Below are 26,807 nucleotides of genomic sequence, written 5' to 3' on the forward strand. Positions count from 1 at the left end.
ATTCTTTTTTTTTTTTTTTTTTTTTTTGTGGTACGCGGGCCTCTCACTGTTGTGGCCTCTCCCATTGCGGAGCACAGGCTCCAGACGCGCAGGCTCAGAGACCATGGCTCACGGGCCTAGCCGCTCCGCGGCATGTGGGATCTTCCCGGACTGGGGCACGAACTTGTGTTCCCTGCATCGGCAGGCGGACTCTCAACCACTGCACCACCAGGGAAGCCCTATTATTATTCTTTTTGTTGTTGCTGTCAAAGGTGAACCAGCATCTAATCAATTCTCAGATGTCTGTTTGGCCAACTTCATGACCTAGAGTTTGACTCAGGAGGACTAGGAAAGGCTTTATGTTGGGGATTGAGAGAGATTCCCCATGTGCTGGTGGAATCTAAATCCAAGAATCTGGTCAGGTCACATTGGTGCAGGTCCAGCTCCAGAGACCCCAAGGGGATGCAGGCAGGGTACTGCAAAGGAGAAGACTTCCAAGGCATCTAGGAAGTGTGGCGTCTGAGACACAGAGGTGGGCCGGGGAGGAGAGAAGGCAGGATCCAGCACACGGGAAGCCATGTGGCTACTATTTCTTGAGCACCTACTAGGTGTCAGACTCTGGGATGAGTGCTTTACCTCCTACACTTTCCCAATCCCCCCTCTCCAATCCCATTTTCCAAATAAGGAAGGAGGCTCCCTTACTCCTGCAGTTAATCAGTACAGAGCCAGGGAGGCCTGCCTGACTCCAGTATCCATGCCTTTCTACACTGCAACTCTAGGATCCAGGATGTCCACATGAGAACACCTCCATCAGAGTGGAAACAGACAGAAAAAGGGGGCTGTGGACTTGAGGTGCATAACTTGGGATCTACGGAGTAAAATTCTTGAAATTGCAAACAAAATTGTGTGTGTACCTTTTTCTCGGAGAAGTGCTGAAAATACTCATCAGACTCTCAGAGGGTGTGGGAACCACAAAATGTCAAGTACAATATACATAGAGAAAAGAAGTCCCCAAAACCTTATTCCAAAGCTCTTGAGGAGACAGTGGAAAGGACGAGTAAGAGCGCCCCCCGACAGCTTCTTGTCCTTTTAATCCAGTGGCCCCAGCAGCAGAGGCCACCAGATCTCACTGAGACGGTGTTCCATGATGTGAGAGAAGACAGCCTTGAACCCAACTAACTGTCTCAGCAAGTCTAACCTGGCATTCATCCATAAGCTCAGGACACTGTCCCTTCTACAGATGTCACAGGGAGCCACCACTGCCCCCACTTCTTTCCTGGACACTGGTCAGTCAGCAGTACTCCCACCACCAATAAAGAAAATTAATGAAAAGACGAAGCCATGTCTACAAAGCCTGGGGAAGGTCTCCATGGGAGCAGAGCCAGAAAAACCACAGCCTGTCAATAGGGCTGCTCAAAGCAGCCCCACTCATGAGTTCTCTCAAGGGCCTCAAAGCTAAATATATGTTGGGGACAGAGACATGGTGGGTCCCTTTTAGACCCTCAAACCTTGGAAGGCAGGGCCCAGAAACCCGTGTAGTACAGTGAGGGTCTCTCACAGGTGCGCTTTAGCCTTTTGTGCCTAAATTTAGTCCCTCGATGCCCAGTGGCCTTTGCTTCCCCTCTTTTCTCCAGCCTGAAACACCAGCGTTCAAATCCAGAGCTCAAACTGGCTGGAAAGAAGTAAGGATATGGTTTCAGGAGACCCTCTCTTCAGAGGGGACACTGAGACCAGGTGACGGTAGCATGTGCCCCTCCAAGTCACGGACAGCATAGGAAAAGGAACTCAAGGAGTTGAAGGCTCTGTGGGGTCCATCTCTGAGTGATGAGGCCCAGGGAGAGGAGGCAAGTTAGCCAAACTAACGTCTTCGACTCTCTCCTGCTAATTTATTATTTTGAACTCAAATGCACAAACTGTTAGGCTTATGTGGATGCCCTACACAGATGGCAGGAGTTTAGACTAAGGTTGGTTTCTTTAATAGAGGTGGACATGGCCCAGTGGCTCAGAATAGACAAGACGGGAAACATCAGCTTCCATCAGAACCAATAAGCAATGAAAGCCATTTCCCCTTCCAGAGTCTTCATTACAAAGAGCAAGAAATCAGATCCATTACCCGGAGGGAGATAACTGCAAGATGAGGTTTCCTCTCCAAGTTTCCAGACATTTGCAAAGATGAGAACGTTCAACTTTGCTTCCAGGACTCTTTAGGGAAGAAATAAACAACCAAAAATCCCCAAACATCAACCACACGGGGCTTTCCTCCACATCTTGTGTGGTTAGGGGGTGAGGTGTCCCAGAACTCAGAAATGGGGGTGTCAGGTTCTGCACCACCACATCGAGGAGGATGCAAGAGGATGGGAGAGTGTGTGTGTATGCCTGCTCATGTGTCTGTGTGTGTGTCCAGCTAAGTACTTCCTTCACTACACAGCTAATCCGATTAGCAGCTTTAGGAAACTCGGCAATGTTAATTCAAGGGCCCCATTCATAGAACAGCTTGGCCCATGCCTGCCCAGAACTCCCATTCTTCTCACTGCAAATAAAATGCACACAGAAGGACTTTCTCTCCCTGAAGAATGCGCTCTTGCCTCCTTGCCCCCAAGCACATCCAAAAGGCTGCTGCCACTTCCTCTGGAGGCCCTCACGGCAGGGGAATGGGGCTGTCTGAAAATGGGGGGAAGATAGCGCTCTCTCCATCTGAAGCACAAAATAAGGTTAATTTTAACAGCGCTGTCAACCCAGGTGGGACTCCCAAGCTGGCAGCTGTGCTGACCTAAAGAGGTATCATGAATCCCACCAGATGTAGGGCCCTGGGTGAGTCTTAGGCTGTCCGTGGACCTTCGTTTCTTTTTCTGTAGAATGGGGACTTGGAGTAGAGGGTAGAGCTGGAACAGAAGGCTGGAAGGAAGGACACTCGGGGCCTGCAGACACGACGTCATTGCGTTTGGCAGGAGGCTGAGGGGCGGGAAGGGAGCCGGATATGTAAGTTGTGGATAAAGCGTGGAGGACCTTGGGGGCCAGATAAGGAATGTTTCTGATAAGTGATAGGCAGCCATGGAAGGGTTTTAGAAAACATAGTGGTATCAGTTATCTAGGGCTGCCGTAACAAGTTACCACAGAGTTGGAGGCTGAAAATCACAACTCTATTCTCTCACAGTTCGGAGGGCTAGAAGTCTGAAATCAAGGTGTTGGCAGGGCCGTGCTCTCTCTGCAGGCTCTGCAAGAATCCTTCCTTGCCTCTTCCTAGTCTGTGGCAGCTCCTGGAAATCCTTGGTGCCCCCTGGCTTATAGCTGCATCATTCCAGTCTCTGCCTCTCTCTTTCACGTGGCCTTCCTCTGTGTGTCTCTCTGAGTCCTCTCCTCTTCTTATAAGGACTCCGGTCATTGGATTTAGGGCACCCCTAAATCCAGGCTGATCTCAAGATCCTTAACTAATTAGCTCTGCAAAGACTCTATTTCCAAATAAGGTCACATTCTGGGGTTCAAATAGACATAAATTTGGGGGGGACACTATTCAACCCAGTACGGTGGTTGCAAGGTCAGGTCCAGAAAGATCACCTGGAAGCAGGATGGGGAAGCAGAGACTGGACGCAGGGAGACTGATTGGAAGTAATCACCACGAGCCCGGGGTCCCAAGTGAACAGCGAGGATGCTCCCTACTGGGGGCCCGAGAGCTCTCAGTGGCTTTTTTTTTTTGTGGCCAGCACAGCACCCTGAGTGGGCTCTCATACCAACCCGGGCACAAGGTCTTTGCTCGCTTCCTGGTGCAGAAAGACTCCAGCTACTTTCCCAGGGCTGGCAAAGGAATGAGCACATGCCCCTCTGTTGTTTTCCATTCCTTCCACCTGGCAACATGGCAGACGGGTTGGTACAATGGAGGACACAGCCTAGGAGATGGGAAACCTGGGTTCTCGTTCCGGTTCTTCCACTGACTGAATGTGGGACATTGGGCACATCTAGGAAACGAGGGAGACTAGATCACTTCTAGGGCAATGACATCGTCTCATTCTGCAACCAGGAAAGCACCTTCAAGTTCACAGGATAAACCAGGGAAAGGAGGCATCTGGGGCTGCATTGCATCCCATCCACCTCCAGGGATTTAGCCCTCTTCCCACGCCACCGCTCAAAAAACCAGGGGCAATTACCAAAGCTTGGAAATGAAATAACCGATATCTAAGAACACATCCTTTCACACATGTGGAAGTACACAGAGCAGATAAAGGTGTGGTTCCTTTCAAATTTTTTTTTTTTAATCAAAGCAAATGTTTAAAGAACAACAGCACAGTGTTGTTCACAGCATCAACATTTCTAATAGAAAAAAACACTACAGAAAAGAAGGGAAACAACCGTCATGTCCATCTGTATGGATTCATTCGATAAAATGGTGGCAGAGTTGCACATTAAATGTGATAGACCTCAAAGTACCACGTGAGGGCTTCCCTGGTGGCGCAGTGGTTGAGAGTCCGCCTGCCGATGCAGGAGACACGGGTTCGTGCCCCGGTCCGGGAAGATCCCACATGCCGCGGAGCGGCTGGGCCCGTGAGCCATGGCCGCTGGGCCTGCGCATCCGGAGCCTGTGCTCCGCAATGGGAGAGGCCGCAACAGTGAGAGGCCCGCGTACTGCAAAAAAAAAAAAAAAAAAAAAAAAAAAAGTACCACGTGAAAAGATGTCCATGGTGTGGTGTTAAAGACCCAGGTGACACAACAGGGTGTGAAGAAAAATTCCTTTTATGTTTAAAAAATATCTGCACATGGCCTGAGCACAGTAAGGCTGGAAGGAATCCAGCAAACAGATCATGATGGGGACCCCCAGGGCTGGGATAAAAGGGGATTTTCACTTTCTACTTTCTACGATTTTGAGCTATTGGACTTTTTTTTTTTTTTAACAACTAGCAGTGTTAGTTTAATCAGCAAAAATAATTTAAAATATTCCCATTCTGAATAAAATAACCATTTTAGATAGATGCAAAGTACTATTGGCCCTCAGAGAAAAGTGATCAGGGTAAAAATCACCTTGCCATAAAAACATAGTGGAAAAAAAAATACATATCTCAAGCTTGGGAAGGAGGAAACACCGGAAAGGTACATGTTTCAAAGCCCTCTTGCCCAAGCCCCCAAAGTTCCCTCCAGCACGTAGCAAATTTCTCCCATTCTCCACTTTAACCTTAAACCCTCCCAGGTCAGTGTTCTTTCTGCAAATACTACTACTAATAATAATGAGGAAGAGAAGGCAGAGTTGATATTTATTGCACATTTCTTATATGCCAGGCACTGCGCTCAGCACTTTACATGTATTCTTTCCTTTTCTCCTCACAACATCACTCTGAAGTAAGGATTATTACTATTCCCATTTGACAGATGAAGAAACTGAGGCCCAGCTCGAGGATTCAAGCCCAGACAGTCTGAGACCAAAGCCTGTGAGGGTGGCCAGCACTTTCACTGCCCTCCTGGGAGCAAAGCCCTGTGGGAGCTCTTCACCCCAAGGCCCCTGGGAGATGCTCCAGGGCCTGCCAGTCTCTGTCTATCTCTTCCCTCTCCCGTCTCCAACAATGCTGGCCAGTGCCTTCTAGATACAAAGTGCCGGGCCACCTCTGTGGGATCCAAAGTCAAATATATGTGGACTCTGCCCTCTCTCAGCTCACAGGGGGGAAGGAAAAAGAAGACAGGTACTCAAGTTCTTAGCCCATGAGGCTGACCATGGTGGCCTTGGGAGAGCGCTATGAAGGAGGCGAAGGCAGGGCTGCTAGGCTTCCCTTCACTGCAGCATCCTCAAGGCAACTTCCAGGCAGGCCACTCTCCAGCAGCTGGGCACACAACTGCCACGGTGGCTGGCCAAGGCCCAGACTCGCTCTGGGGTCTCTCACTCACATTTGCCAAGCTTGGGTCCCCATGCTGTGCCATGGCAGGTCCCCCAAGGACAGCAGAAGGATTGCTGACAGGACCAACCCTGAGCATTCGTGATGGTGTCCGGGCATCAACTGACTGCTGTGCAGGTCTGGAGGTGTGAGTGGGGTCCCCAAGCCAGAGAGACCAAGACCCAAAGGCCTCCTTGGATCCTGCATGGTCACCCCCCACCCCCCGCCCTGCTTTCCAAATCAATATGTACCCACACAGAGTGTAAACTGGTACTACCACTTGGGAAAACTGACTGATTCTACTAATAACCTACGTATACCCTGTGACCCAGCAATTCCATTCCTGGAAATGAGTGCCTATGTGCACCGAAGGATACGTACAAGAAAGACAATAGCAGCTTTAGCTATCATAGCCCCAAACTGTCAACTGTCCAAATGGCTGTCAACAGAAGAATGAATAAACTAGGGTACATTCATTCAGGAGAACACTGCAAAAGATGAAAGGACAAACCAGTGCTTCACCCAACAACATGGGGGAATTTCACAGTCACAAAACTGAGGGAAAAGAGACAGACACAAACAACACACACTGCATGGTTCCATTCATGCAGGTAAAATGCATCTGTGGGGACTTCCCTGGTGGTGCAGTGGTTAAGAATCCGCCTGCCAATGCAGGGGACATGGGTTCGATCCCTGGTCTGGGAAGATCCCACACGCCGCGGAGCAACTAAGCCCGTGAGCCACAGCTACTGAGACCGCATGCTGCAATTACTGAAGCCCGTGTGCCTAGACTCCATGCTCTACAACAAGAAAAGCCCTCGCTCTCGCAACTAGAGAAAGCCTGTGCACAGCAACGAAGACCCAACGCGACCAAAAAATAAAAAATAAAAATTGTTTAAAAATGCATCTGTGTGGAGAGAGGTCAGACTAGTGGCTGCTGGGGGTGGGTGCTGGCCGGAAGGGGGCATGAGGGAGTCTCCAGGGTTCTAAAAATGTTCCACCCCTTGGTCTGGGTGGTGGTTACGTGGACACAAACACGTGTAAAAGTACATCACACTCTATGTTTGAGCTATGTGAGGTTCACTAGTTTTAAGTACTGAAGTAATAGTGCAAAAAGGAAAGTTAAAAAATTAAATCACACGAAGTTACAATCAGGTCAACTTCTCTAGGCCTCCAGGTAAGAATCTGGCGGGGGTGTGGGGGGAGCGTATGATGACTTGGAGTGACAGAATTATGAAGAGATGCTGCCTTTTGTTAGAGCTCAGTTAAGGTTGTGTATATAATGGTGTGAAAAATAATCTGGATTCCAAACCCCCATTTAAAATTCAAATGGACTTTTCAAAACATCCACGAGAGGTCCCCCAAATCCGAAGAAGTGATAATCATAGAGCCAGACACCAAAAAGAAGCTCTAACATGCCTAATCGTTCCTCTCTCCTCCTGACCACTGGTGATGAGGACCCCTGGCCTTCTGACAGCCTTTGCCCTCTTGCCCTGCCTCATCCCTACATCCTGTGTGGAGCCTGGCCTAGCTCCTGTAGCTGCTCATGTCCCCATGAGTGGTGGGAGGTGCCCCCCACTCTGGGCACAGCCCTACCACCCCCCCAGAAAGAGGGGACCAACCACTGGACAAGAAGGAAGCATGTAACCTCCTTAGTGGAGGCTGCCAACCCATTTCCCACACCAAGAAAGACGACTCCCTCGGGCTGGAATGTCCTTCTCTACCCTCTGACTCCTTCTTCTCCGGCCTTGGAAACCCCTCCACCTCCCCAGGACCCCCTCCTCTGGGAGGCCTTTCTGGCTCTCCCCGCAGCAATGGTCCCAGTTCTTCACAGTGCCCTCCACTCCCACTGTGCTTCCTGGGACACCCCACCTCCACCCCTCACTCTTTACCCTTTCTGGTTTCTGCATCTATTCCCTCCACTAGCTGGTAAGTCCTTAAAAAGAGAAACCTCAGTCTATACCATCTCAGGGTCTGGCACAAGACCTGGCACAAAGTGAACACTCAATAGAGGTTTCAATGAATAAGTGAGTGAGTGAGTGAGTGAATGAATTGGGACCACATCCAGAAACATGAATACAATATATTCTTCTCCTTCCCTCCCAAGTGGATACGGATCGCAGGGCCTTTTGTGCCAGGAAATACTGAAATGAAGAATTGGTGAATTAGTTCTGGTGGAATCTTGGAGCCTTGCAAGACACTCAGGGATGGGGGGCTTTGGGGATGGTCTTGGAATCCACCAGGTTCATCAGCAGAGGGAAAGGGGTTGCCTTGACAACCCCTCTCCCATCATCACCACCAGCAAGCAGCATGGTGAGGCTGCCCAGGCATCCAGCCCAGAACCCAGCAACCTCAGGGCAGCTGGTGGCCTGTGGGGAGCAGCGGGAGAGGGGACTCCACCAAGACTCCCCCAAGCCAAAGATGAGCACGTCACGTTCCTATTCAGAAACCTCGGGCAGGACACCTGCCACCCACAGGGGAAAGCTCCAGCTCATTAGCGCAACAGGCATCGGGCATCGGGGGAGTTGCCTCCTACTCTGGGCACATTCCCACCCACCCCGCCAACAGGCACCTTCATCGTCTACCCCAGCAACTTCTCCTGGTGCTTCTCTCTACGATAGCTGCCCCCGGGAGGCACCCTCCAGTGACCCACACCTTTCCTCTGTTCCTCAACTTAAGACAGCCCCTCTCATACTCCCTGCCTCTGCACACAGTTTCTCCTCTGCTGAAATATCTTTTCTTGATTCTTCACCTAAGGAACTCCTACTCATCCTTCAAGACACAAGGCAAGAGTGCCCATTCCCATGATGCCTTTCTTGGCCCATCTTCTTCCCACTGCTCTTGATTCATTGTAGCTCTTGTCATGAGGAATTACAGTTTATCTATCTACACTTCAGTCTCATTCCTCCAGACTGGGGTGCTTAGTGATAACATCTGCCATTGCCTGAGAACATGCCATGTGCTAGGCACGAGGTTAGCCTGTTACTTTTGGAGTCGATGCTCCCAACCCCTGCTGAAGTGAGTGCTGGTTTCATCCCCATTTTACAGATAGGAAAACTGAACTTTGGAGATGTTAGCAAGCTTGTCCACCCTGTCTGCCTGGTGTGAAAGGTCTCCTTGAAGTCAGAGGTCACATCTTATTCCTCTTTCTCTCACCAGCACCGCATTAGATCCATGATAGGTACTAAAAAAGGGGGCGGTGTATAAAATTCAGTTATACAAGATGAATGTTCTGGAGATCTGCTGTATCACATCATGCTTGTAGTTTATGGTACTGTATTGTACACTTAAAATTTTGTTAAGACAGTAGATCTCATGTTAAGTGTTCTTACCACAGTTTTTTTAAATCCTCGAGAGAAAGGAAGGGAGGGTGGGTGGAGGGGTGGCAGGTAGCAGAGACAGTGTAGCATCAGGCACACACGAGCCTTGGTCACTGAATAATAAGCCACAGTCAGCCTATCAGCTCCCACAGCTCAGTGCCTGGGGCTGCTTCTGAGAATAGAGGGGAGGCGTCTGAGCCCAGTATGCAGGGAGGTAAGGAGAAATCAGGAGACCAGTCTCATTACTATTCACCCCAAGGTGAACGCAAGGAGGAAAAGTAATCAAAGGAGAGGAGTAATCAAAGTCTGACACCCAGTCTGTTGACTGCCCCCAGGGGATTGTCACCTGGTTTGTAGGCCAAACAAGTGCACAATACCACCCTGCCCCGGCCCAGGCAAGCATCTTCCCACTGCTAATCAGTATCAGCATCACCATCAGATATGCCCTAAATGGAGCCCATCCAGGAATGCTCTCCATTTGGGAAGTTCTGGACCCTGAGGCCAGAGTCCTGAGAACCTACGTTGAGTTCAACTCTGAACTCTCTGAGCTCAGGGTTGAATCTTTGGATAAAGAGGCTAATGAAGATTTTCTTAGAAGGAGAAGCAAACTTGGAGGTTCCAGCTTCACGGCCTGCAACAGACAAGGGGTGACCCCTATGGTTTTCCACTGACAGGTGGGCACTGGACTGACAGGTGAAATACCTATGACTTGTGGTCCACATCACCCTGTGCTGGAGTCCCTGACCCTTCTATCCAGGGCAGGGGTGGAGGGGACGCAGTACTTACCCGTGCTGTGTCCTGTTTCCTCCACTGACTGCTTGATCCAGTCACGGGTTTGGTTGATGTGAAATAACTTCAGGTCCTCTTCATCTAAGGCAATGTCTCCCCAAAAGACAGCTGGGAAGAAAAAACAGAAATGGATCAATTTAAGCTGGAGATCAAAGAATGAATTTACTAGTGGCCCAGAGGGTATTGGAAACTGAGTAGTAAACTCTAGAAAAGATAGTCCATCCAATCAAATTTCTTCCTGAGCCTAAGAGATAAGACTGGTAGAAAAAGAACAACAGATAATAAATCTGTGCATCAAAGCCACAGGGCTGGGGACAATCACAATAAAGATCAAAGGCCTAGGTCTGTAAGGTATTTTGAAAGGTCACCCTGTCTTACTGTCACTGTAGGCAGCTGTGGGCAAAACCACCACACAAAGACATCTGTTTCTCCCTTCTTCAGAGTTTTCAGGATATATTTTTTAAAAAGCATAATATAATAAATGATACTAATGTTCACAATATTTGCTTCCCTTCCCTGGGAAGAGATTCTATTTCCTTTCCCCATTGATGTCAGGATTGGCCACTTCACCTGTTCTGGCTAATCAAATGTGAGAAGGAGCTTTAAGAGTTAGTGTATGATTCACCATGTCCTCGTTCCCTCTCCCAGAGGACAAGCAGTGGCTCAGATAGGGGTGACTCTAAAACCCTAAGTTCTGGAGTAAATATGATATGGAGCAGAGGGGTGGCTGAATAGGATGGATATGTAACATGAGTGAGGAAAATAAAAACCATTATTTTTATAAGTACCTGAGATTTGGGGCTATTTGTTACTGCAGCACAACCTCTTTATCCTGACTAACACAGAAATTGCTATCAGAAGAGGTATGTTTCTTGGTGACAAAAATCCATTGTCTTTGGGCCAGGTAGTGGGTATCAAGGAAACTATTACTGAAGGCTGGAAGAAGGCAATCAATATTACACAGTGATGAAGCATTTGGTAAAACTATTGCCTGCATTAACTTGGAAGGCAGATGATGAACTAAATGAGCTTATGGCTTTAAGTGAAGAGATGGGGAGTCAGAATGTCAATAGCACATCTTGGTTACCATTAGCTGTGTTTGACAAGATACTACAAGAAAGATAAGGGCTTTAAAAAGAACTGGGCATGGAGGCATCATGCTCCGTGATTTCAAACTATATTACAAAGTGGTAAAAATTAAAACAGTATGGTATTGGCATAAAAACAGATACATTGATCAATGGAACCAAATAGAGAGCCCAGAAATAAACCCATGCTTATATGGTCAATTAATTTATGACAGAGAAGCCAAAAATATACAATGGGGAAAGGACAGTCTCTTCAATAAATGATGCTAAGAAAATTGGAGCCACATACAAAAGAAAGAAACTGGACCACTATCTTATACCATACACAAAAATTAACTCAAAATGGATTAAAGACTTGGACATAAGACCGGAAATCATAAAACTGCTAGAAGAAAACATAGGCAGTAAGCTCCTTGACATAAGTCTTGACAATGATTTTTTTGAATATGACATAGAAAAGCAAAAGTAACAAAATCAAAAATAAATAGGTGAGGACTTCCCTGGTGGTGCAGTGGTTGAGAGTCCATCTGCCAATGCAGGGGACACAGGTTCGAGCCCTGCTCTGGGAAGATCCCACATGCCACGGAGCAACTAAGCCCATGTGCCACAACTACTGAGCCTGCCCTCTAGAGACCGCGAGCCACAACTACTGAGCCCACGTGCCACAACTACTGAAGCCCGTGCGCCTAGAGCCTGTGCTCTGCAACAAGAGAAGCCACCGTGATGAGAAGCCCGCACACCACGACTAAGAGTAGCCCCCGCTCGCCGCAACTAGAGAAAGCCCACGCGCAGCAACGAAGACCCAATACAACCAAAAATAAATAAATAAAATAAAAATAAAATAAAAATTTAAATAAATAAATAAATAAGTGAGACTATATCAAACTAAAAGTCTTCTGCATTGAGAGGAAACCATCAACAAAAATGAAAAGGCAACCTACTGAATGGGAGAAATTATTTGCAAACCATATTCTGATAAGGGGTTAATATCTAAAATATATAAAGAACTCATACAACTCAATAGCAAAAAAACAAACAATCCAATTAAAAAATGAGCAGAAGACCTGAAGACACATTTTTTCCAAAGACATACAGATGACCAATAGGTACATGAAAAGAGGCTCTACATCATTAATCATCAGGGAAATGCAAAACCACAGTGAAATATCGTCTCATACCTGTTAGAATGGCTGTTATCAAAATGACTAGAAAAGCAAGCGTTGGCAAAGTTGTGGAGAAAAAGAAATCCTTGTGCACTGTTGGTGGGAATGTAAATTGGTGCGGCCACTATAGAAAACAGAATGGCGGTTTCTCAAAAAATGAAAAATAGAACTATCATGTGATCCAGCAGTTCCACTTCTGAGTACTTATCTAAAGAAAATGAAAACACTAATTTGAAGCAAAATCTGTACCCCCATGTTCATTGCAGCATTATTTACAATAGCCAAGACATGGAAACAATGTAAAGTGTCCATATTATTCAGCCATAAAAAACCCAAAACCTTGCCATTTGCAACAACATGGATGAATGTCGAGGGCATTATACTAAGTAAAATATGTGTATCTATATCTATATCTATATAGATATTTCATATATATATGAAATAGGTGAAGAGAAATAGGTGGAAGAAATAGGTGAACTCCTTTTGTTTTATTGTTGTTGTTGTTGTTTAAATAAATTGAATTTAAAAAAAAAGAATTGAGCAATTTATAGTGGGAATGAAAAGGAATGGAGAGAGTCCAGAAATTCAGGGACTTGAGGAGTCAGAAGAGCCAAACTATTCTCATTGCTAAACAGTAAAACAAAAACTGAGAAGGCCTTTGAGTAACAAAGACTGATTAAAACTCAGGCTTATGGTGTAGAGAATTGGGAAACCTCATACCTTGCTAGTAGGGATGTAAAATGGTATACTACCTAGGGAAAGCTACTTGGCATTTTCCTAAAAAGTTAAACTTATCACAAGACCCAGCAATTTCACTCCTAGAGATCTTCCCAAAAGAAATGAAAACATAGGTCCACACAAAGACATATACTCAAATGTTAATAGCAGGCTTATTAATGATTGCCCCAAACTTGAACACAACTTAAACGTCTATCAACTGTTGAATGGATAAACAAAATATGATCTCTCTATACAATGGAAAACCACCTAGCAATTAAAAAGAGCAAACTACTGACACACGCTACAACACGTATGAATCTCAAAAACATCATGCTAAGTGAAAAAAGCAAGATGCAGAAGACTACATATTATATGATTCCATTTATATGAAACGTCTAGAAAGGCAAGTTTATAGAGCTAGAAAGGTTAGTGACTGCCTATGGCTGAGGGTGGGAATGAGAATTGATTATAAGTGGCCATGAAGGAACTTTTCCAGGTGGTAGAAATGTTCTAAAACTGGATTGTGGTGATGGTTGCACAACTTCAAGTTTGCTTAAATCTTTGAAATGTACACTTATTTTCACCTTGTTGAAATGTGTAACAAAGCTGGCTCAGCCAAAGATGGTTTCCAGCTGCCGGTCCTGAGCCCCTCCCACCTTCCTGAAGACTTAGCACAAGTTCACAATACAGTGCCATCTCTTCCTCAAAGAAAAAACGTCTGTGTCAATGATGGTATTCACAGTGGTAGATAATCAGGAACACTTCTCACATTCTGAGAGCAGAAAGAGAAGCAAGAGGGCAGATGGAGAAGGGAGTAGATTAACAGGACCTGGGAAGACTCCAACAAGCCAAGGAAGTGCTCAAACGTTTGTGCTCATGTATTCCCAAATAATTTTTAAAAACCACATATCCTTATGTATATTGTGAGCCTGACATTTATGATTTTTCACCGTGAGTTTAAATGTATCTTTTATTTTGTTCATAAGAAGTGAAAAAAATAGTAAACATTTTATAAGATGAGGATTGACTGTAACTGTAATAAATGTTTCATGATGTGATTTGGTAAAATAGATTTAACCAACTTATTGAATAACACATGCTGCATCAGAAAGAAAACAAGGAATTATTCATCTTGGGTTTTATCCACATATCATGAAATATTAGAAGTCCAGAAAACATTTCAGTTATACTTAAAAGAATCACTGTCATTAACTTACTCTATTTCAGTTGTTCTGAATTCAAAATATTCCACTAAGCACCAAGCATCCCCCGTAACAGAAATTCATACAGATAGGAAAAGACAGGAGAAAGCCAGGTCTAGATGCCTTGACTCATCATCAAAGAAGGCTGGTCTGTGACTGATCATTTCTCGTTTTCCCTTTAGCGCTCAGAGGTTTTTGTACCCCAGCCGATGCACACAGTGGGATTCAGGATGAGTGACAAGTGAGGCTCTCTTCTGTAAAGTGGGGTAAGGATCACCATGACCAGGGCATCCTCCAGTAGTTTGAATAGAATCTTATAGAATAGAATCTTATAATAGAATCATATAGAATCTTATATGGAAGCACCCCTTGGTAAGTCTCTGGTGTCCCTGCACACATCAGTTTGCAAACCAGAGCGTGACAGAGGTCAGGGCAAGGGAGCATAGGGCTGCTCTTCAGCAACTGCTTCCTAAGTCAGAGGGCTGCTGAGAATTCTACTCTTCTTGCACTGTCCCCAGGGCACCTTGGTCTCCATCTGCTTTCGAGCACTTCAATGCCCAGCACTCGGGCGTCCTCTTGACCTCAAAAGGCAGTAGCCCCAGGCTGATTCCCATGCAAGGAATTCTTCCTGAAGGCACTTCCTGCCTGCAACTTTTGTATTGTTCACCAGTGGAGGCAGGTTGATTAAAAGCATGTGCTTTAGAGCCAGAGGGATCCTGGGTTCAAATCCCATTATTGCCATTTAATAGCTGTGTGACCTTCGGCAAATCACTTGACTTCTCTGAGCCTTCTCCCCAACATCAGGCTTCAAACCAGAGTGACTGGCAGCCCAGAACAGAGGTCCAGAATCAGGATGCCATCTCCAGTCCTACCCCGATCCCGTTCCATAGACAGGAGCATGTTGTGCAGGAGGCTGAGCGATTTGTTCACAATCACTTACCAAGGAATTTGGCAAAGGCGAGACTCAAGTCCAAGACAATTCTCATTATGCTCTGGTCTAACCTAGCAGAGTAGAATCTGTCCACACACAACTGGGAGCCAGGGGTGAAAACCCCAACACCAAAGGTGCTTTGGATATTCTAAATAAGCCTGAGGCAACAGTGGGGAGTCGCCACCCCAGACTCCCACCACAACGTGCTCTTCCTAACATAGTTGCTTCAAGGATCTCAACCAATGCCTTGTAGGAGAACTCAAGAATGATCAGGAGTCAGCTTGGAGGCAGGTGGTGTCACTCTGGGATTCCCCGGAGGTCACAACTCCATGTCAACGCAATACCTACTATGGCTCTATGGCTCCTCTTCCGGGAAAAGGCACAATAAAGAGCAGACTGAGGAAGGAAGGCAGGAAGGAAGCATTTCTTGAGCCAAGCACACAGGAAGGGCTCTGTTTGCAACCTAAGACATGGCATGGATGCCACCAGAGCCTCCAGCCAGGCTCACATCCCAAGAGATGGGCTCCATCTGCACTGCAGGGACTTTGAGGGCTACATCCATGGAGTTACGGAGAGAGCGCATTTCTGAAACAGCCTCCCCTCTCAGCTAGAGAAAGCCTTTGTCTCCTGTTTTCTTCCAAGATAGTTCTTGCTGGCCTCTCCTGAATGTCCTGGAGGGTTGTTCCAGAAGGGTCACAGGACATTCTACCCCTCCTGAGCTGTCCTGAGTCATGAGGCCACACTCTCGAAAACAGCCATTCTACTCCAACTTCTCCTATGTGATCTCGTCACAACCGAAGTTAATTAACTTCTATCTGTGCAGTTTCATGAAGGCAAGGACTGTGTCTGCCGGCCCCATAGGTCCATTCTCAGCACAGTCGGGGTGCAGGAAATATCTGTTGAATGAAGGCCTTGAGGAAGCTTCAGAGAACTGTCTTCTGCCCTGAGTCTCTCCACTCTAAGATGGAATCTGAGACCCAGCAGAGCTTCTAGACCCTTCTTTAAAGGTTATTTACACCCGAAATAGAAAGAAGTGCACATTCTCCTGTAGGGATTGTCACTGTGTCTCAGTCCAACAAGCCGAGGCCATGTCAGGAAATGAGGACAGGCCATTAGCTCTTAACCCCATGGGAGATAGTCACCAGGCCACTCTCAAGACTAGAAAAAAGTATTATGCACAAAAATCAGGTTGAATAACTGCCCTGGCTGGGAAGCCACCATAAAACCAGGACCCAAGGTACCACTAGAAGGTCTATTAATGTAGGCAAAGATTTTTGCCAACTTTTTTGGCTACAGTATCCCTGTAATGCCCAGAACAATGTCTGGCATTGAGAATATGCTCAGGAGATATTTATTGATAAATTAATGAAAGGAAATGAAAATTAGTAAAAATATGTATTGACAAATTAATAGAAATTAATTCTATTGATGTGAGTTCAATCCCCAAAGCAAGGTCAGATTACTTCCCAGCCACCTGCCTGGGAAGTAACCATGTATCCTTCCTTTTGAGATGACGGGAATGTCTGAAAACATTAAACTGGTGAATTTTCAATACAGAGTGAGTCTTGTTTCCTGCATGCATCCTGCCACTGTGGCCCCAGTGAGGGAAGAAGGTTGAAAGCTACTTCAGGGAAGGAGCTGGATATGACGCAGGGGAGTCCCCATCAGACAGAAGGGGGAGTAGGAGGAAGCCCTCCACGTCAGAGGACAGGAGCGGGACATGTGGTGGGAGAGAGCCTGGGCACATAAGGCTCTTAGCCAACTCCCCAGGGCATAGCCCAGTGAGGCTCAAGTCTGGGAGAAGCTGCCCATCCACCACACACAGGGGCAATGGGACAGCATGAGTAGAGGGGAGTGTCCAGAGACGTGGGCCCAGGGTGCTCCCAAATCTGGCCCCCAGCACCTGGTGTCTGGGGCTCTGGGTGCTCCCACATGCCTAGGGAGGATGCAGAGATGCCGAGAGGGTCAGTGGACCAGCAGAGCCCTGAGGTCAGGGTGAAAAGCCACAGAGGGGGATTTATAGCCAGAGCCAAAGGGTCAAGAGTACAGGCTTCACCAGCAGAGACCAGCATGTCAGGCTGAAGTGCTACAGCTGAGCAGATACTCCTCAGTATTTTATTTTATTTTAATTAATTTAAATTTAAACTGCCACATGTGGCTAAGCGCTATAAGTATACAATGTAAATAATATAAAATAAAATTTTATATAAAGTACAGCAATATAGTATAAATAATATAAAATAAAATAATAAATTCTGTTTAAAATAGCAGCAAAAAGCATCAAATATCTGGGAAAAACCTTGACACAAAAAGTAGTACTATGTTGACATTGTAAAATTCTACTAAAAGCTATAAAAAGTGACAGGAAAGGAAAGACATACTCTGCCTTTCTCTGAAATGTTCTTTCCAAATTAATGTATAGGTTTAATACATTTTAATCAAAACCTCAATAATTTTTTTATTATTGACAAAATGATATTAAACTTCATCTGCATAATTAGGTGATAACAGTCAAGAAGAAGAGTACCAGAGGAAGGCTGGTCTCGTCTGATATCAAAATATGTTATAAAGCTTCAACAACCCTGCAACATGGGGTAGTCTGGAAGCAATCCCTAGTCTATATAAGAAAATTCATTTATGACAAAAGAGGTCTCACAAATTTGTGGAAAGAGGGGGACTAATCAATGAATCACGTTGAGACAATAGGTTAGCTCTTTGAGGAAAAATCAAGTTGGCTTTGAACCTCACACTATACACCAAAATAAATCACAAATAAATAAAAAATTTAAAAATTAAATCCTTACGGCTACCAGGGGGTACGGAGGGGAGGAATAAACTGGGAGATTGGGATTGACATATACACACTACTATATATAAATAGATAACTAATAAGGACCTACTGTATTGCACAGGAAACTCTACTCAGTTCTCTGTAATGGCCTATATGGGAAAAGAATCTAAAAAAGAGTGGATATATGTATATGTATAACTGATTTCACTTTGCTGTATAGTAGAAACTAACACAACACTGTAAATCAGCTATACTCCAGTAAAAATTAATTAATAAAAAAAACCATAGTCTAACTAAAAAAATAAATAAATAAAAATAAAAGTAAAATCGACGTATTGGTTGAACAGTACTTAGGATCTAATGAGCCAAGTCTATACATTCAAAACACAGAGCTACTGAATTGTTACCAAAAGGCAAAACATGTCAGCCTCCTAAGAGAAGACTCTCGAAGGAAGGACTCCTACCACCCGGCTAACTTTCTTCTTCTACCACCACCGACCCGTGGCTACTCAAAGTGTAATCTCTAGACGGGCAGCATTGACCTCATCTTGAAGCTTGATAGAAACACCCACTCCCAGGGCCCACCCCAGAGCTGCTGAATCGGAAGCTGCATGTTAACAAGATCCCCAGGCAGGACGTGTGCACAGAGAAGTCTGAGAAGCACTGACTCAAGGCACCAGGGGCTTTGCCTCCAGCAACCACGCCCCCGTGGTCCCAGGCTCCCCTGCACCTCTCTATGCCTGTCATGGCTGCCACAAAGAGGTCAAGCAGGGTAATTCTTCACAGAAATGTAGACCTTGAATGGATAGGCCATAGGAAAGATCTAAAAGGCACACCAATGGAAATGCCATCTGCTCCAGTCTTGGCTGACCCCACTGGACCTCCAACCTGCAATTCAGGGAGTTGTCACCTGGTGGTAGTGTTTTGTTATGAAGCTCTGGATAGTGACTATTTCAGGAATAGATTATGAGATACAATAGGAAAACTGCTTTTCGGAAATCAAAAACAGAAACCTTTAAAGTAGTCAAATAAAATTTTAAAGCTATTATATAATAAATTTAAAAATATAAAAGGAGACAATTTAAAGAAATACTTTCGAATGATATATAATCAAAGATGTGCTGATATTTAACAATTGCCTGGGTGAGGAGAGAGCCTTAATTTGTAGCGTTTGCTCATTTCCCTGGTGTAAATACTCCCACTGAGGCTGACTTCAAGATCACAAAACATGGAGATGGAGAATATGTGTACACTCGGCTCTCACAAGCAGGTAACAGCCAGCTCTAGCACACTACTGTAATAACAGTAAATATCTGTAAAGTCAGTTTCTAAAGTTATGTCATGTTCCCCATCTGATTCCATAAGCCTGATTCTCGAGGCTGCAAAAGATGACCTAATCCTTGCAGGGTAAGGCCCATCACTGCAGCTCCCATCTCGGGGTCTCCACAGCACAGCATCTTGCCCAAAGCAAACAGCCAAAGCAAGTAGCACCCTGTCCCAGGGATCAGGATAAATGCCTTCTATACATTAACCTCAAAGGAAGGCCCAGAGAGGAGTAGGAATTGGCCAAGCTCGTGTAGGCAGGATGAGGTTTCATGGGTGTTCTAAGTCAAGAAAGGCCTTCCTGATTCCCAAATCACAGCCTTCCTCCACCAAGCCAACTTTTCCCAAAGTTTCACATTCTAAGAAGTTAATAAGAAATGCTATTGTAACTGAGCAGGACCCTATGAGGTCTTCCCAGAACAGACCTCCACCCATGTCCTCCACCCACCTTTTCTCTGTAGAAAAACTTTAGTCAAAGAATAAATTTAATCAGAGAAGTGAGAAAATGAAGAAAGAAAGGAAAACAGTCAAGTAAGACAAAATAATAATACTTTAGCCGTTAAACAAAGTCAAGGACCTTTAGTTCTTCCTCAAGGACTACAGATACTATTCTGAGCCGTGTCCTTTGAGCTGTTTTGCAGATACTGAAACCCCCCGCCAGGTGGAAGAAGTTAACTGTAGGCTGCCCACAAGCCCGCAGACCCCCGACCCGTTGGAAACAGGCGGTTGATGATGCGGACTCCCAATTACCTCACCACCAACCAATCAGACGAATGCCCACGAGCTGATCACGCCCTGCTCCTTGAACGTTATAAGATTCCTCACTACCCCCTCCAGGGTGGGACACACAATCTTGAGCGCATTAGCCCCCTGTGGCCCCCTCTGCCTGGCAAAGCAATAAAGCTTTTTTTAAAATTTTATTTTTATTGAAGTATAGTTGAATTACAATTTCGTGTTAATTACTGCTGCACAGCAAAGTGACTCAGTATGCTATATATACATTCTTTTTCATATTCTTTTCCATTATGGTTTATGACAGGATATTGAATATAGTTCCCTGTGCTATGCAGTAGGACCTTGTTGTTTATCCATTCTATATATACCAGTTTGCAGCTGCTCATCCCAAACTCCCAATCCAACCCTCTCCCACTCCCTTCCCCCTTGGCAACCACCAGACTATTCTCTATGTCCCTGATTCTGTTTCTGTTTCATAGATAGGTTCATTTTTTTGGGCCACTTGGCACAGCTTGTGGGATCTTAGTTCCCTGACCAGGGATCAAACCCAGGTCCCCAGCAGTGAACCGCTTTTCTTTACTGCAGTACTTCTCAGAGCCTTTACAATCCTAACAAACATCACAACTCTCCAAGAGAAAGAGAATGCAGCATTTGCCAATGTGGTTGCCCTGGAATTTCTTTTCACTGAATCTTCTGTCCTAAGAAACACCTTTTAGAGACTGCTGCAATGCTCAGCAATCTTCCCAGGACTAGAAGGGGCCCTACTGGTCATTGGGTCCAAACTACCACGTGATGCCTGAGTGGCCTCTTCTCACACCCCTCCGTTGACAGGGAGCTCACGCCCTTCCAACACATCCCCCTTTATCTTGAAACAGCTCTCTCTGTTTCTTCCAAATCTGGTGTTTTAATTCTTCTCTCAGGACCAAGGCACTGAAAAGGAAGGGACTGATACTTCTTGAGCACCAGACACATGCTAGGCTCTCCACACTCTTCTAACCCTCAAGACGGCAACTCTGTGCAATAACCATCATGATGCTTTTTTTTTCTGATGAGAAAAGTAGGCTCAGAGAGATTAGGCAACTTGCTTTAGGCCACCTCTCAGTTCTAACTCCCAACTGCCATGCGTGTTTGCCTTGAAGTAACCCCTGCTGCTCAGGCAGGGATAGAAAGAGGGACTAACTCAGTCTTGGGGGTGGATCAGGGAAGGCCTTGCAGAGTGGGTGACACTTGAGTAGGAAGGTGACGTGTGAGCAGAAGTCTGGCAAGTGGATAACAAGAAAAAGGGCATGCTGGTCAATGAGATGGCATGTGCAAAGGCCCTGAGGGGAGAAACAGTGAGGCACTGTCAGGCAGGAGCAGAAGGGACCTGGTGAGGGGCCCTGGCTAAAGTGGGGTCCCAGTCACGTGGACCATCAATGATAGTGAGGCAGGAGGTGAGGCTGCAGGAACCGAGAGGCTGGGCAGGGGCAAAAGGAAGTCTCAGACACAAGGAACAAAATTCCAGGGTTATTAGAGCACCCAAGGTGGAGCTGGGCACAAGGAGTCCCTCACTCGGGTGCAGCACTTCACAGTTTGTATCCCCTCCACACACACATTCTTCCCCACCCCACCCCACCCCAGCACCCTGCTCAGGGCCTGGCAAGGACCTTCAGTTCTGGGACCTTCCATTTTCGTAAATGAGCCAGTGAGTGAATAAGTGCTCCTCACCAAAGTCCTAGGGGAAGGCAAGGCAAAGACGGTCAGCCCCATTTCATGCGGGAAAGCCAGGCTCAGGGAAGTTCACGACCAGCCTATTAACTTACAACTGTGAGAAGGGGGCGGGGCTTGAGGGCAGACCTCTTGGCTCTAAACTTGGAGCCCAGTTCACTGCCTCACAGAGGACCCTGTTTCTAGAACTGGGATTCAAGGTGGGGCCTGATCTCATGGTCAGCGGTAAGAGCTCTGTTCCCAGATGAGCTGCTGGCCTGTCCAAGACCAGACAGTCGAGTGGGGGTGACTGGAGGGGACAGAGGACAGGAGGGGTTGGCCAGAGGGTCCTTAACAACCCTCCCCCCAACGCCCCCTGAGATCCAGAGAGTCTCGAGGGGGGATTCTGGGGATTTTAAGTGGCCCCTGGCTTGGGGCCTGCAGAGCTGCGAAGTCTGTGAGCCAGGCAGAAGCCCAGCCAGTCAGAGGGAGACCCCTTCAACTCTACTGTCACCTTCTGTTACCAGCCACACCCTCCCCAAGACTGTTTCCTGGCACCCAGAGAGCGGGAGGCCCAGGAAGGGCTGCCACGGCTGGAAGATAACTCCCCCCCTCACCCCCTGCAGACTTCCAGTCCGTCCCAGCCACAGGCCCTGCCCTACCCCAGGGCTCACTTCAAAACCAACAGAGTCCTAGATTTATCCTGCAGGGGTGACCTCCAGCAGGTACTAACCTGGCCTCATCTCACCTCACCTCCACCAACCAGGCCGGTCCCTGATTTTCATTTCTACACTACAGCCTGGCCTTGCAGGTTTATTTTTCAATTAGTTTCCCACTTATGGGCCTAATCACAAATGTTCCACAGTACAGCTGCATCTTGGGACATGAAAGGCCAGAGTTAAAGCAGTATGGAATCACAGGCATGGTCTACACTGGGAAGAGGGCGCTTGGATGCTGCATGTGACACTGGGTGGACCACTTTTCCCTTTGGTGTCATCTTTTTCACCCATACATTGAGAAAGCTGAACCAGCTCAGGGATTCTCAAGGCGGGGCCACAGACCACTTTGTTAGACGTGTCTAAGGAGTGTTGAAACACAGATCCCAGGCCCCATCCACATCTACGGAATCAGACTCTCCAGGCACAGGGCCCAGGAATATGCATGTTAAGTTCATATCCCACCCACCCCCACAGGTGACTCACGGTCACTGAAGTTTGGAGACCAATGGAGGTGATGTCTCGAGGTCCCTCTAGCTCTAATGTTTGGTTTCTACAATGTCTATTAGAGAAGCGTAAGGCATCCACCCAGGGATTGCCATTTGGCCATCCCAATAACAAGCTGCTCAGGAAGGACCTTGCTAATGTTCCAGAAGATAGTCACCTAGAGAGAAGCTGAGATTACCGGAGGCACTAAATCTGGAGCCTTCGAACCATTGGAATTCCTCTCAGGAAACAGGGAGGGGCCAGAGGCAGAGAGAGTTACAGGGAAATCCTACCCAGAGACACATTTAGTTCACTTCAAGTTTCCAGCAGAGGGATTTAACAGGTTTAAAGCAGTTTTCTGTGAATCTTTGTCAAGGGAGTATATGTACAAACAAACAGGGAGGGTTTTTTTTTTTAATGAAAAGTTAATCGGCTTAAAGTGTGCAACTAAATAAGCAAAGCTTACATTAAAGTGACCCACAGAGAAAGGACCCCATGGAAAGAAAGTTCTAGGAAATACAATATGGCCTCTATGTTCTTTTGTAGTTTCACGCTATAAATATTCATGGGGCAGTGTTAATGGGGTCCACAGCTCTATGCAACCACAATAGTTTTTTTGTTTATTCTCAGGACCATGAACTTTGAAACCATGAACCTAAATTTCAGGACTCTGCATTCAGGCGTGTTTGCAGAGCAGGAGGCGAGAGGTACAGGCTTGAGGAGGACAGAGAAGAGGAAACAGGGCGAGATGTGACTCATGCCTCCTGGATCTTTATTTTATTTTTTTTTCTTTTTTGCGGTACAGGGGCCTCTCACTGTTGTGGCCTCTCCCGTTGCGGAGCACAGGCTCCGGACACGCAGGCTCAGCGGCCATGGCTCACGGGTCCAGCCGCTCCGCGGCATGTGGGATCTTCCCGGACCGGGGCATGAACCCGTGTCCCCTGCATCGGCAGGCGGGCTCTCAACCACTGCGCCACCAGGGAAGCCCATGCCTCCTGGATCTTTTGGTTGAGATTAAAGAGGAGAATCTGTTTAGTATGGGAGACCTCCGTCTCCAGGGTCTCCTGCTGCTCCAGCCTGGGGAAATGGCCTTCACAGGCATGGAGGGCTTAGTTACTCAAGCGTATGGCAGAGAGGGGTGGGCAGCTGGAAATAGTTTAATTGGATCAAACAGACTTTTTGCAAGTTCTACATTGAAGACTTAAAAAAACCCCAAACTAGTTTGAATCATGGCATTTCTAAGATGGAGAGAGTTTAAACGTCACCTAAGCCATGTCCTTGCTTTCCACATAAGGAAACTAAGGTCCAGGAAGCTTAACTGACTTGCTCAAAATATCACATCTAGAAGCCACATCTGCTGACTCGAAGCCAGTGATGGCAAATATGAGACAAACCCCTCTTAGCCCCTCTGTCTCAGGGCAAATATCCTTCATTGATCCCAGCCTTCCTGTCCACCGAACCTGGACACAGCCTCCAAATCCATCTCAACACAGTCTACAGAGGGCCAGCACAAATGGATAGAAATGGCAGATGAATTGGGACCTACCTGCCATCTATGCCCTAAACCATGCTGGCAATGTCCATGACCCATTGGCCATTTGTTCCAGCTAGGAGTTTTCTATTCAAAGCCACTTAAAGTCTGAACTCAGGGGTCTGAGCGTGCACACCAGAAAAGTAGCAGGACCTGAAAGTCCATAGGACTTTCCATGTTAAAAGTCAATCCTGAAAAGGTGCTCAGTATGGCTAATTATTAGAGAAATGCACATCAAAATCACAATGAGGTATCACCTCACACAGGTCAGAATGGCTATCGGCAAAAAGTCTACAAATAACAAATGTTTGAGAAGATGTGGAGAAAAGGGAACCCTTGTATACCATATGACCCAGCAATTCCATTTCTGGTGGAAATGAAAACACTAATTCAAAAAGATACATGCAGCACAATGTTTGTAGCAGCACTATTTACAATAGCCAAGATATGGAAGCAACCCAAGTCCCTATCAACAGATGACTGGATTAAGATGATATTCATATATATGTATTATATATATATGTGTATATATATATATGTAGATAATATTACTCAGCCATAAAAAAGAATGAAACACTGTCATTAGCAGCAATGTGGATAGACCTAGAGAATATTATGCTTAGTGAAATATGTCAGACAGAGAAAGACAAATACTATATGATATCACTTAATATGTGAAATCTAAAAAATAGTACAAACGAATGTATGTACAAAACACAAACAGACTTACAGATATTTAAAACAAACTTGTGGTTACCAAAGGGGAGAGGAAGGGGGAGGGACAAATTAGGGGTATGGGATTAATAGACACAAACTACTATATATAAAATAGATAGGCAACAAGGATATACTGTATAGCATAGGGAATTATACCCATTATCTTGTAATAACCTATAATGAATATAATCTGCAAAAAAACCTGAATCACTGTGCTGAAAATAACACAATATTGTAAATCAACTATACTTCAATTAAAAATTTTTAATTGAAGTATTGAAAAATTAAATTGAAAAATTGAAAAAAATTTCAATTAAAAAAAAATTTTTTTAAGGTCAATCAGGACCTAGGAGAGCACCACACACAGATGGGTACCATAGAGCAACTGGGCTCTGAAAGCTGATTCCATCTCAAGAGAACACCTAGTCCTGCCTTCTACCTTGACGGGCATCATCCTCCTTTACAGAGGAGCCAAGAGGCCACCTTGCTCAAGGCAGACATCACCTCCTGTCTCGCCTCTTCATCTACAGTACAATAAGGTTGCACCAATGCATTTCAGAGCCATGCTGCAGCTTGGCTTTCCAAGCAGGACTCACTTGGTTTAAGAAATACCTACCTGCTCAGCTACTTCCCCAGAAAAAAAGATTCTCTACCAGACTAGCATGAGCAGGTAGGCCATATTTGCAAGGCCAGGTAAGTTTTACAGCTCCATATATATTTCATCTCACATGCCCATCCCAATCAATTGGTGATGTTTTCTCTAAGTGCTGTGAGGTGACTTCTTGGACCCTCAGGAAAAGGAGCTGTGATCAATTAGCCATGTCTGACACTGGCCTGGGGAGGGAGTGGCATTGGAGGTGCCACACATGGGCCATTTACAAATGTATGTTGTAAAAATACTAAAAATAGTTCCATCCATGGGAAAGAATATCTGCAGCAAGGCCTGAGCTATGATTCAAGTTATTCTTTTTATACTTACTTTCTACCCTCTCTGCCCTGCTCTGTGCCCAGGAAGGCGGATCCTGTGGACTGCTTCCTCGATGTCTCACTGCTCTCTGGCTTCTGCTTGCATTCAACCAGGAGACCCTGGCAGATCAGAGGGAAGAGGGCAGAGAGCTGCAGGCATTTCGTTCCTGCTTTCTCCCTGCTTTGGTGCTGTATCCAAACTACTATATATAAAATAGATAGGCAACAAGGATATACTATATAGCATAGGGAATTATACCCATTGTCTTATATACTGTCTTATGTACTGTCTTACCTATACTGGAATATAACCTGCAAAAAAACCCTGAATCATTATGTTGTACACCTGAAACTAACACAATATTGAAAATCAACTATACTTCAAGTGACTCAGCCACCTCCCCTCCTGCACAGCTCCAGCTCCTGTAACACAGCTCCCTTCCCATTTCTTCAGCCACAGGGGAGACTTGTTAGTCTCTGGTTGCCTCACACCCTTCTTTGCATCCTAACCCTGTCTCTGTAAGTAGTCCCTTCATGAAGGTCTCTTCATTTGAAACATCTGGGGTAAAGTCTGGTTCCTGCTGGCACCTGGCTTGTACTGCTGTTCTAAGAAAATCCTCCCATTATTTCCATAGCTAAATGGGAAGATGGCATTCTGACTGGTAAACTGAATGGCTACTTTGGCCTAAGATAACACTTTTCACTGCTTAATTCCAGCAGCATATGACTTACTGCTGTCTCACACCTGCTATGTTCCCATAGCCTAAGCTCACATGGCTTCCACTCAGTAACGGAGAAAAGGGAGCAGTTTA

The 26,807-nt window shown here is 45.9% G+C and overlaps 1 protein-coding gene across 1 annotated transcript in view; it reads right to left on the bottom strand.

Moving 5' to 3' along the window:
- The window catches only part of TLL2 (tolloid like 2), a 139,708-nt gene that overhangs the window by 98,244 nt on the left and 14,657 nt on the right, over window positions 1-26,807 (bottom strand). Inside the window, exon 2 of the mRNA XM_007117899.3 lies at window positions 9,938-10,048. Within this exon, the coding sequence (XP_007117961.1) occupies window positions 9,938-10,048 (111 nt within the window). The remainder of the gene's footprint in view (window positions 1-9,937; window positions 10,049-26,807) is intronic.

Source organism: Physeter macrocephalus, chromosome 20, assembly GCF_002837175.3.
Source record: "Physeter macrocephalus isolate SW-GA chromosome 20, ASM283717v5, whole genome shotgun sequence".
Classification (NCBI taxonomy): Eukaryota; Metazoa; Chordata; class Mammalia; order Artiodactyla; family Physeteridae; genus Physeter; species Physeter macrocephalus.